Here is an 11,239-nt window from a genome sequence, read left to right as displayed (position 1 = left end):
GGAGGGTGGGCGCATCTGCTTAATGGTAGTTGGTTAATTGATGACGAACAGATAAATAGATTGTAGATTGTGAGATGGAGGTTGGATGGATGTGGACACTAAAATGATGAATTGATGGATACTGAAAGAATCTATAGATAGTAGATTAATTGCAGGTAATAGGTGATGGATAGTAGATGCTTGATGGGTAGCTGAATCGTAGAAGTATGGCTGGATGGTGGATAAATAGTAAGTGGATGATCATGATGGATCTATCCAAAAAGAATGGATAGATGGTAGATAAATGTGAATGTATATACAATTAATGGATGGATCATGAATGGTGAACAAGTAAATGGTGGCTGGATGGTGCGTGAATGGGGGAGTAGATGGCACATAAATGGATGGTTGTTAGGTGGATGGATAATGGGTGTGTACTGTGGAAGTGTAGACAGAAGGTGAACCGTGACGAGGTAATTAATGGGTGAATTCTAGATGGATGGATGATGAGCAGGTGATAAATAGATGATGGTTAAACGATACATAGTTATATCTTGGGAAATGGATGCATGAAAGATGAATGGTGGATGTGTAAATGGTAGAGATGGTGGATGGATGGTAGGTGGTGAGTGGTATATGGTAGACGGGCGGCTTAATGTATAGATGGAAGAAGACGGATAGATGGCAAGTAGGTGGTGAATGGCTGGTGAATGAAGATGGATATTGAAGAATAATGAATAATGAATGGGGACGGTGCACAGATAATGAAGCGATGGTGGATGAACGCTCGCTGCTCTCTCTCTCTGTTCTGTCCCCAGCACCTAGAATAATGCTTGGAACATAGAAGGGACTCGGTAAATCTTTCTGGCATGGATGAATATGAATGGGTGGTAAATGATACTTGCATGGGTTTTGGATGAATAGTGAATTATGGCTGGATGATGGAGGGATGGATAGAGGATATTGTGAAATGGACAATGAATGGATAGATATGTGTTGGATAGGGATGGTAGATGGTTGGTGGACAGGTGGTTGGTGGGTTATAGTTCATAGAAATTTGAATGAATGAGGGATGGTGAACAGTGGTGATTGAATGTAGATGGACGAATTGTGGCTGATTGGATGGATGGAGGCTAATGGATGGAAACTGGATAAATCTGGATAAACAAACAGTAGATAGATGGTAGATTGACTGACAACCAGATATGCGGTGAATGGGTTAATGAATGGGAGGCGGATAGGTTGTTGTTAAACATTGATGGAAAGCTGTTAGACCATGAACGAGTGATGGGTAGGTGGTAGATGCATGGATGGTGAATGAATGTTGGACTGATGGGTATTTTCGTGGTGTACTGATGCTTGGTCAGTGTGGGCGTTGGTGATGAATAGATGGATGCGTGATGAATGGGTGGTGGTTGGACAGTGGATGGTGATTGGAATTGTATGGTTAGTGAACGTTGGATGGTGGATGATGGCTGGTGGCTCATGGATAGTGGATAGATGTTGGATGGTGCATGGTCGATGACGGTGGCTGGATAGTGGATGCTGAATGATGGATTGTGGGTGTTGGATGGAAATTGGATGTTAGATAATGGATGTTAGTGTTCGTGCTGGATGCTGGAAGGGTGGGGAATTACATGGGTCAGAGGTTATGCACCTTGGTCTCAGGCGTCAGGTCTGTACAGGGAGCTAAGCGTTTTGCTCCATTTTCTGAATGAGGTCGGGGATGACGAGAAGAGGGGAGCGTGGCTGGATGGCTGCCCCCACATCCCCCACCCCCCGCAGACACACCCCGTGGCCTTCCCGCGTCCTCGTCCGCTTTTCCTTGTCCTCTCTCCTCCTTCCGTTTAGAGGGTGTCCTCTTCCTATGTAGCTGGCCCCACTCGCTTCTGACTCCTCAATTCCTACACCTCAAACTTGAGGCTAGAGATCTCAAGTGAGAGGGATCGGGTTCTGGGGAATGCGATCTTGTCCAAAGGGAGATGACGCCAGGGTCCTGCCTGGGAGCTAGAGCCGGGAGTTGGGGAGCGCAGAGGGGCGCCGAGCGGCCTGCAAGAGGGGCGCGAGTGTGAATGAGGGGCCGGGCGTGCAAGCGCGTGTGGGCGGGGAGCGCGGGGAGCGGGGAGCGCGCTCGGAGCGAGGGAGGGCGAGCGGGGCTCGCAGCGCCAAGCTGAACGTGGCGGCCGGGGCGCCAGCATCCAGCGCGCGAGGGTGAGTGAGTGAGGCGCGCGGGCGCCCCCTCCCCACCCTTGCCCCGGCCCGCGGCCCCGTGCGCCCTGGCAGCCAGGCGCGGCGCGGCTGGGAGAGGAGGGAGGGGGCCGTTTGAAGGGTTTTGAGTCAGAGCTCCTTGGGCAAGAGGAGGGCGTGGGGACCACGTTCAGCCCCCGGCTGCCGGACGCCAGGCTTTGGGGCACAGCAGTGCCCCCGGGTGCTGTGCACCGCCACACCTGTCCCTACGCACCTGAGAGCCGGGGGAGGTGCGTGTGGTTGGAGCCCTCGGTGGGCCGGTGTCCCGGCTGACACGGGACCCTGGCGCGGGGGCGCGGGGAGGCAGCCCTTAGGCACTTGCTCTCTGCCTGCCTGTCCCCTTGGCTCGACCCAAGGTGACAGCTCTGTCACCTGCGTCTGTCAGCACTCCCCTCTCCCTCTCCATCTGAGTCACCTTCCTGGGGCTGTCTTCTGTCGGGGTCTCCTTTCTCCAGCTGTATCGTCTCCGCTTTGTCTGTGGCCAGTGGTTTTCCTGCCTCCCCTCTGCCTCCCACACCTGTCTCTGAGTCCACTCTCCCTGTCTCTGGCCCAGCTGCCCTCGGCTCTAGCCGAGGTTTTGGGCTGAGGGGATCAATGAGAGGGACAGTCCTGGGAGCGGGCATGGGGCCGAGGCAGCTTTCGCATGCTCCGGGATGGCGTGGAGGCAAGCATGGGTATGACTTGGCCGCCCGCTGCCGCCCGCTGCCCAGGACACCCAGCACAGCATGTGGCCCCCTCGTGCCTCCCCTGGGTCTCAGGGGACTGAGCTGACCTGAGCCGGGTATTGGGGAAAGGAACTTCATTTCCCAGAATGGCGGCTGTCCCCCTCTGCTGGGTCCCCACAGGACCCCCTCCCCCACACCCAGCAGGCCATCATTAGCAGTCCACCCTGCCTCTGCCCCTGCCCGGTCCCCTCGCAGCTCTCCTGCCCCTGGTCCGTGGCCCCTGCCGCCTCCCAGGCAGTGCCAAGGGAGGTATCTGCCTGCCAGACCCCACCCCCATTCCCGCCTCTGGCCTAGTACAGGGGGAGGGTCTGAGGCTTCCTTTCCAGAGCCGGGTGGTCTCTGGCTGGGCTCTCATGCCCTTGTGCCTGGCCTGAGTGGTCAGGCCGGCTGCAGGCAAGATGTCCGTCCCCCTTCAGCTGTGGATGTTGAGTGTCTGCTCCGGAGGGGGTGGGCAGAGCAGGGAACTGGGCGCCTTCTCATCCCGCTGACTCAGACCTGGCCCCTCTCGCTCCCAGCCTCCTGTCTCTGAAACTCGTTCGGGTCCCTCCACTCCCTGTGCCTCCCGCACTGTTCCCTGGCTCAGGACATCTACTCCCCTCCCCACTGGTCTAACTGCCTCCTGCTCATGCCTCGGGCCTCAGATCAACTGACCCTCTCCAGGAAGCCCTCGTGGGCCTGAAGGCCGGGTCAGCCTCTGCCCCTGCCCCCAGCCCTGCCCCTCTGCAGCCCCGGTTACATTGTGTGGTGCCCCCTCTGAGGGTGGGGTCGGGCAGAGATTAGTCCTGACAGAGGTCCAGCTGGAGCCATAGGCGCTGGGCCCAGTGTGGGGTGGGGTGGATGTGGGCTGGAGCAGTCTGAGGCTTCCGGAAGGAGGGTGGGATCCAGCATCCGGTCCACAGCAGACACCTCTGTCTCGGGGTCTCTCTGCTCCCTGTCTTCGTGCAGCCAACAGCGGCGGCGGGATGAGTGCCCCGCAGACTGCCATGCCGGAGCTAAGCCCCGCTGAAGAGGCCGGAAGCCTAGCAGGAAAGGTAGGTCGTTGGGGTGCTGGGGTGCCAGCCCTCAGCTTCGGGGGACAGGAGCGAGCCAGCCTCAAGCCCTGGCCCATGACTTGGGGCATGCCTCAGTTTACCCCCCTGGGTGGAGGAGGCAGTCGCTCTTCCATAGACGTCTGATAGATAAAGCAATTGAAGGCTGAGCCGCCTTGGCTCACTCAGCCCCCCTGCCAGGCCCAGGGGTCCTCAGGCTTCATCTTCAGGGCCGGGGTCCCTTGCCCTTAGCTCTAGCTTTTTTTTGTTTTTTTTGGCGGGGGAGGGGTCGATGCAGCTAAAAGGTGAGATCCTTACACAGGGGTAAATCTGAATGTTCTGAGTGCTCATTGTTGTCATTGCTGGGGCCAATGCGGCCGGAGAGTGGGGACAGGCTGGAGTAGCTCAGGGCCCAGTCTGGAGCCTGGGGTTGCAGACACAACCTCCCTGGCAGGGCAGATGGAAAGAGGCACACCGGGCCTTGGAACTCCAAGCTCTGCTGGCCTGGATGTCCCTTGCCCCAGTGACACCTCCCCGGATGGGGGTCAGGAAGGCTTCTCGGAGGCGGTGGGAAGGAGGAGGGTGAGTAGCTGGACTCGAGGAGGGCAGCAGCCCCTGGACTAGCAGTCAGAGGACCCAGGAGAGTCTGGTCACCGGGGCGTGGCTTGGGCCCTGCTCTGCTGCTCCTCTCATTCCACGGATGTCCCAGCCCAGGGACACCTGTTCTCACACTTCAAGGTCACCGGAGATACTTGGTGAAGATGCCGATTCCTGGGCTCCCACCCAGAGAGTCTGGGCGGGGCCCTGGAAGATGCATTTAAACACAGGCTCTGCCGCGGTGGTCGGAGGGCTGCTTAGGGAAGTCCCGCCTGGTGCGTCTGCCCTCCCGCGAGGCACTCACCGCTGGGGGAAGGTGGACATGCGCCCAACAACTACGCCCTAGGTCAGAGGGCGGGGCGGGGAGCTGCGGGAAGGAGCCCCGCGCGGCAGGCAAGTCCGGGGCGCTGGGCGCTGCGGCCAGAGGTCTGCGCGGTGGCACCGGCGGCCGGAGCCGCTGCCTTGGAAGGCCTTGAATGGGAGGCGGAGATGCTGAGGCCACCAGGAGGGCTTGGGGACGCGCCCCCGCACACTCTTGTGGGCACTAAACAATGAGCCCAGAGTGAGCGGCTCAGGTTGCCATGGCAACAACTTCTCAGCTCCTCTGAGCAGGGAGGGGATCAAAGACCCAACAGGGAAGACCCCATGCAGGGGCTGTACAGGGTCCCTGGAGGCAGCCGGGGCGCACGTAAGCCCTGGGCTCCATTGCTTACTATGTGACCTTGGCCTCTCCAGTCTCAGGCTCCTATCTGTGAAATGGGCCTAAAGGAGGAGCCCAGGTGGGTTGTATGGTGCCCAGGGACAGCTGTCACCTCAGGCTCTGAGTGCCCCAGCCTCAGCAGTGGGATGAGGGAGGAACTGGGGCGCTCTCAGCGATGTGTGTGTGAGGGCCCCAAGACCGGCGTCGGGGGGAGTGGGGAGCTCAGGGCCTGGCACCGCCTAAGCCCCATCCACCCTCCCCGCAGGCTGCGGTGGGCATCCGGGAGAAAGGCCCTCGGCTGGGCCAGCGGCTGCCCTCGATCGTGGTGGAGCCCAGTGAGATGGGTGCCGTGGAGAGTGGGGAGCTGCGCTGGCCCCCGGAAGGCGCCCAGAGGGGGCCCCCCCAGAGCCAAGCTGCTGCTGGTGAGTGAGGGGCCAGCTGTGGGGGCGTAGAAAGGAGTCCGAAGCAGGGTCTCCTTCCTGCCCGCTTTTGCGAGCAGGACTGTCCCCCCCCAGCAGGCTCATACCCCGCCCATCTGCCCGCCCTTTGAGCCTCTGCTTGGCCTTGACCCTCTTCTTGTCACCATCCTCCTTCCCACCCACACACCGAGGCCCCCTCGTCCATTGTCGGGGCCCCGCTCCGGCACCGGGGAGGCATGCAGTGAGCATTTGCTGGATGAACGGTGGCACGTCGTCACCTGTCACCAACCAGTCTTGCCTCCTCTGTCCTCTTCTCTCCTGATTCATCATCTTTGCCCACGGGGGCCTGGAAGGGGTGAGGGTGCTGAGTAGGCCTAGTCCCACGAGGTGGGGAGACGGGCCGGCCCGGTGGCAGGCTCCTGTCCTGGCCACGGGAGCCTTGGTTAAAGGCTGAGGGACCGCCGAAGCTGGGGAGGCTGGGAGGACGCGTGACTAGGAGAGGGGTCAGCCAGGAGCCAGGGCCGAGGTACAGGAAAGAGCAGGCTGGGCAGCTGAGGGCTGAGCTATGCCCTGGGATGTCTGCCCCTGGTGAGGAAATGAATTCGGCCTCAGCCGATGTTTGTGAGCACCCCGCCTCCTCTCTCCCCTCCTCTGTGACAGCCCTTACCAGTCAGCCATCCCCTAGCTTGAGCCCAGAAGGGGCCTGTCCATGCCATGAACCCCCCTCCCCACGGCTCCCTCCACCTGTCAGGTTCTACTCAGGACCGGACAGCCCCCTGGTGGCGCTCGGGTTCTGGGGCAGTCTCCCGGTCTGCCCTGCACCTCCCTGCCCTCCGCGGCCCCCTTACTCTGGTGGATGAGCCTGAGACAGGTACTCCTGGTTCTGCCTCCCAGACCAGAATTGAGCGTCCAGCACCCGCTCCCTCCCCTTCGTCTGTGGGGAACTCGTGGCCAGCCCAGCCCCAGCTCAGCTGCCTGCTCCCCCTGGGCTGCAGCTCCCATGCCCACGCTTCCTTGCAAACCTGTTGGAAACGCAGCCCCGCAAACATGGAGGCCTTTGTGTTTCTGCAGCCCCTTCGCGGACTCTGCCGGGAGCACCAGGGAAGGCTCCGGATGAAGCTGGCAGCCAGTGTGCCGGCGCCAAGGCCCAGGACCCCACGGCCCAGTAACAGGACCAGGACACGGCTGGATTCTGCTGTCCCGCCACCCTGCCATTGCCCTCTGACAGGCGAGAGGGCCTCAGCCCCAGGTGGCGGGGCCACACCTCCAGCCTCACCGAGTCTGGCCCCGCCCAAGCCCCTGCCCAATCCCGATTACGGCCCGGGGCTGGGTCGCACCCCTCCCTGTTCCGCGGTCTGAAGCAGGAATAAAGGCTCTTCCTGGTGGTCAGTGGACACAGCTGGTGTGGACTTGAGGGGCTGAGGACAAGTTTGGTTCTGCCAGTGGCCTTCCGGGCAAGGGTTTCGGCTCGGAGCCCAGCTCTACCAGGCCAGGGTGCTAAGCGAGAGCCCCCTCGGGTGTTCTGCAGGGGGTGGGGGTCAGGGGGCTGTCCAGGGGCTGTGGCATTTGCTCCTCGGTGCCCCCGTCTAGGACCCTCTGCTCTGCTCTGCCCCAGCCCAGGCCACCCCAGGCAGGGCCAGATTCGTCCCGGTGGCCTCCCCACCCCACCCCGCCGGGGCCTGCGGCCTGAGGAGTGCAGTCTTTCTCTGGGCCCCCTCTACACCGAGCACATGCGGCATACGAATGGCATAGAGGGTAGGGTGTGCCGCTCCGGCCTCCATCTCATTAAATCTCACAAAAGTCACATTTCACAGACGAGGAAACTGAGCTGTGAAGACTGGGGCCCGAGGCTATGATGGGAAGCTAGCCCGCTAGACTGGGCCCACACGGGGGACTGGGTGGAACCTCCTCCTGCACCACGCGAGCGTCCTGTCCCTCCGTGGGCTCCAGCGACATTGTCTCTTGGCTCTGATCCACTGCACGAGGACCGGGAAGCCCTGCTGGCCCATTGGGTTGGCAGGGGGGTCAGAAATGTGCACTGCCTGGGCCCACTCCCCAGGCGTGCCGCCTCCTTCCCATCTCCCCACGCAGGCCCCCTGCCCTGGGCTAGCTTGACTGGGGCCTGAGGAAGCTCCGGGCCTGGGGGGGGGGGGGGGGGCAGTCCGGCATAAATGTTAGCACAGCGAAGTCCTCAGGCCCAGGCAGGGGGGTGGGATGGCTGGTGAATGGGGTGGGAGGCGGGAGACACAGGCCCCTTTATTCTTTCCCGGAGTCCTTGCTAACCTCCAGGATGAATGAGGCGCTTTCTGCAACCCGCCTACCTTCTAAAAATAGCCCCCTTCACCCCAAATGCAGAGAGGTCGGAGGTGCAGAAGTTTGCACTGCGGCCTGGGAGTCGGCTTTAATTTTAGCCCGGTGACCCACATGGGCCCCATACGCAGGTCAAGGACGCCTCTGTGGGCCCTCCAGTGGTCTGCAGCCTGGGAGAGATGCTGGGCTGTCCTCCAGACCTTCCTGTCGGGTCCCCAGTGGGTGGGAAAGGGGGGGCAGACACTTCCCAGGAAGTGTGGCCAGGACTTGCTGACACTTGGAATGTAGGGTGAGGGACCTGAGCAAGCCGGGGTGATTTCCGGGTTCCTGCTGCGGAATGTCGGGTGGCGATTTCACCCTCACCCCTCTCGGGCAGTGTGACACCCCTTTAAACACGACTTTCCCAAGGTCTCGCAGCTGACAAAAAGCTGAGCTCGGACAGGATCCCAGGTGTGCGTGAGACCCCCGCGTGGTAGCTGGAGCACATCTTGTAACAGAACAGGTCTTGGGTGGGGCGACCCATAATCAGAGGTGCAGGGACCCGTGCGGGGTGAGCTGGAGGGTGGGGCGTCAGACCCCGGCAGGCAGCCCAGTGCCGGCGGGCAGGGCGTGTGGACCCTGCCATCCGCTCGCCCCGCACAGTTCAGGGGCCCACGGCCGGCAGGACCCCAGCCCACCCACCGCCACTCGCCAGGACCTGCGCGGGTGGGAACAGTCGGGGGCGGTGTCAGAGGCCGATGCCCCGCCCCTGGTTAAGCCCCGCCTCCTCACCCAGGGCCCCGCCCCCAGAGCCTTGGTTCTGGGCGACCCGGGGAAACGTCCGTGGCAGTCATCCCGCGGCTCCCCCTGGCGACGGTTAGGGTCACTGCAGAAAGAACGGGCGTCTCCGCCCACTGGCCACCTATCCTTTGCATTATTCACCTTGAAGAGACTGAGGCTCAGACAGAGGCACCGTCTCCCGCCCAGGCCAACAGTTAGGGGCGGCGGGTGGAGCCCAGACCCATCTCCGTCCTGACCCGCCTCTGGCCCTGCCTGCCGGGCGAGAGCGCCTGGCCTCCCAGGAACCTCTGGGGCAGACAAATGTCTGATGGTGAGGGTCCTTCCCTGCCCTTCTGACCTGGGATCCAGGTCCTCCATGGAGGTGACCCCCTTGGACCCCAATAGCAACCCCATTTATGGAGGAGCAGCCCGGGACTCGGAGTCAGAAGTGCAGCCCCACGTGGGGGCGGGGACTACGCCTGCCCTCCCTACCCCCACTCCCTCCGCCTTCGGACCCCAGCCAGACCAGCCCGGCCCAGGCTCCTCTGAGACAGGCTGGAACTTTTCCAAAGGGATTTTACTCAGAAAGTTGGGGGAAAACAACATGGAAATAGAATAAAAGAAATATTACAGTCTCTTTCTGTAAAGCGGACCCGGGTGGGGGAGGGCGTGGGGTGCGGCTGAGACTTGGGGCTCAAGTCCAGGAACAATCCGCAGGCCCAGGGCACCACCAGCTTTGCAGGGCCCTGTCTTTTGAGTGGAGGTGACCCACAACTGGAGGTCCCAGGACCCCGCTGTGCCCTGTGAGCTGGGGAACAGGAGGGTCAGCCTGAGGGGCCCCCACGTCCGTCAGTGCCGCCCCAGTCGGAAGACCCTGTCCTCGGAGCAGAAAGCTAGGCAGGGTACCTCCCTTCTCTGGCCCCTACCCTGGTGGCTCCAGCCCAGGTAGGACAGGCCTGGATCTGTCCTCCTCGGATTTTCCCTAAGAATTTTCCCTCAGGACGCTCACAGCAGAATCTCCCCACGACAGTGTGGGGTCTGCCTCTTCTGGGAAGTCTCGGTGACTCTTCCCACAAAATGTCTCCAAGCTGACCCACCGGGGAGGAGCAGGGCCATGCTCCCTGTCCACCTGGCGCAGGCCCTGCCCAGAGAGCCAGCCCTCCGCACCCAAGGGTGCCCCTTCTGCCAGCTCCTGAAGCCCTCCGTGGCATGGCTGACGACACTCCCTCTGCTGTCACCGTGCCCCCGCGCCCGAGGCCCACGTTTCTGCTCTCTGGGCTCTCAGTGGCAGGTGGGCGCTCTCAGGGTGAGCTTGGCAGACAGGCCTGGTGCTGGCACCTCTGTCTTTTCAGGCTAAGGTGCTGTGGCCTGGGCGGCGCCTGCTCCCGCTGGCTTGGGTCCGACCGCAGGAGGAGCCGGCAGCCAGAGCAGTCCCCCCCGCGTGTCCGGCCACACTGCTCAGGAGGGCTGCCTCCTCCGTCCCCACCCCATGGCCGCTGAACCTCAGCCCGAGCCCTGGGCGCCAGGAATCAAAGGTTGGAGAGATTGCCTCTGGAATGGGAAGGGGGTGGGGGCATTTCTGAAAGTGAAAGTGCTGGGCAGGGTGGAGGGTGGGACTGGGGGTGGGGCCGGTGGGCCTGGGCCGTCACTGACCACAGCTGGGAAGTCCCAGCTGTTGGTCACTTGCTCTGGCTGCTCCAGAGGCCTCACTGCCTGGGCCTGGCTCTGAGGACCCTGCTCAGCGGCCTCTCCTGGTGGCCCTGTTCTGCCAGCGCCTAGTGTCTACCACTCGGCAGGTATGTTCCACGCAGGTGGAGCGGGAGGGCCACGGGGGTGCTGTAGGCTGTGGGTGGGGACTCAAGGGACCGAAGACTGCTCTGGTTCTATTAAAGGCCTTCTAGGCCAAGGGCCTTGGCTTGGAGCCCAGGCCAAAATGCCAGTGGGATTAGACACATGCAGAAAGCGGACGGACAGACGCAGACATAGAGACATGCGTGAGGGCACAGACACACAGACTCATGGAGGGAACCACTTGCAGACCCTCTGAGGCACACACAGGGAGACACACGTAAGCCAGCGCAAAGAGGTGCAAAGCCCCCACACACTCACAGGCTTACACTCCTACATTAAATACGCTTATCTGTTTTCTCGGTCACTTGCTGTGTACTAGCCCTGGCTGAGGGCTGGCTCAGCCCCGCCCCCTGTCCAGGTGTGTGGGGGGGTCCTGGTCAAAGGGTAGATACCTCTGTCCCTCAGTCATGGGGGAAGATATGCCCAGGGCTGGACTAGGCCCAGAGCAGGAGGTACGGACTGTGGCCTGGGCCTCAGCTGATCAGGGAAGGCTTCTCGGAGGAGGAGCCCCTTGTGTTGAGCCTTGAAGAAATTGGCAGCTGGAGAACGTGGGGGTGAGGTCACTGTTGGCAGAGGGAACAGCCTGTGCAAAGTGTGGAGGACAGGTGAGTGCCTCAGAGAGGT

General features: G+C 61.6%; 2 protein-coding genes across 2 annotated transcripts in view; both read left to right on the top strand.

Moving 5' to 3' along the window:
• The first annotated feature begins 3,913 nt into the window (after window positions 1-3,913).
• Window positions 3,914-6,864, top strand: LBHD2 (LBH domain containing 2). The gene is made up of 3 exons (XM_011385477.1): window positions 3,914-3,982; window positions 5,542-5,698; window positions 6,767-6,864. The coding sequence occupies exons 1-3, from the start codon at window positions 3,914-3,916 to the stop codon at window positions 6,862-6,864; spliced, it is 324 nt and encodes a 107-aa protein (XP_011383779.1).
• A 3,576-nt stretch (window positions 6,865-10,440) lies between these two features.
• The window catches only part of LOC105309352 (exocyst complex component 3-like protein 4), a 17,412-nt gene continuing 16,613 nt past the window's right edge, over window positions 10,441-11,239 (top strand). Inside the window, exon 1 of the mRNA XM_023526155.1 lies at window positions 10,441-10,560. The gene's annotated coding sequence lies outside the window, so the exon portion shown is untranslated. The remainder of the gene's footprint in view (window positions 10,561-11,239) is intronic.

This window comes from Pteropus vampyrus, unplaced genomic scaffold, assembly GCF_000151845.1.
Source record: "Pteropus vampyrus isolate Shadow unplaced genomic scaffold, Pvam_2.0 Scaffold725, whole genome shotgun sequence".
In the NCBI taxonomy this organism is placed as follows: domain Eukaryota; kingdom Metazoa; phylum Chordata; class Mammalia; order Chiroptera; family Pteropodidae; genus Pteropus; species Pteropus vampyrus.
The sequence above is the reverse complement of the archived record's forward strand: the minus strand, read 5'-3'. Positions and strand labels throughout refer to the sequence as shown.

What these genes read in the sequence shown, in the direction of transcription:
- LBHD2 (XM_011385477.1), top strand. Translation starts at nt 3,914, where the DNA reads ATGAGTGCCCCGCAGACTGCCATGCCGGAGCTAAGCCCCGCTGAAGAG. An exon ending in CCGGAAGCCTAGCAGGAAAG is followed by an intron (nt 3,983 to 5,541) that starts GTAGGTCGTTGG and finishes CCCTCCCCGCAG; the next exon opens with GCTGCGGTGGGCATCCGGGA. An exon ending in CCAGAGCCAAGCTGCTGCTG is followed by an intron (nt 5,699 to 6,766) that starts GTGAGTGAGGGG and finishes GTGTTTCTGCAG; the next exon opens with CCCCTTCGCGGACTCTGCCG.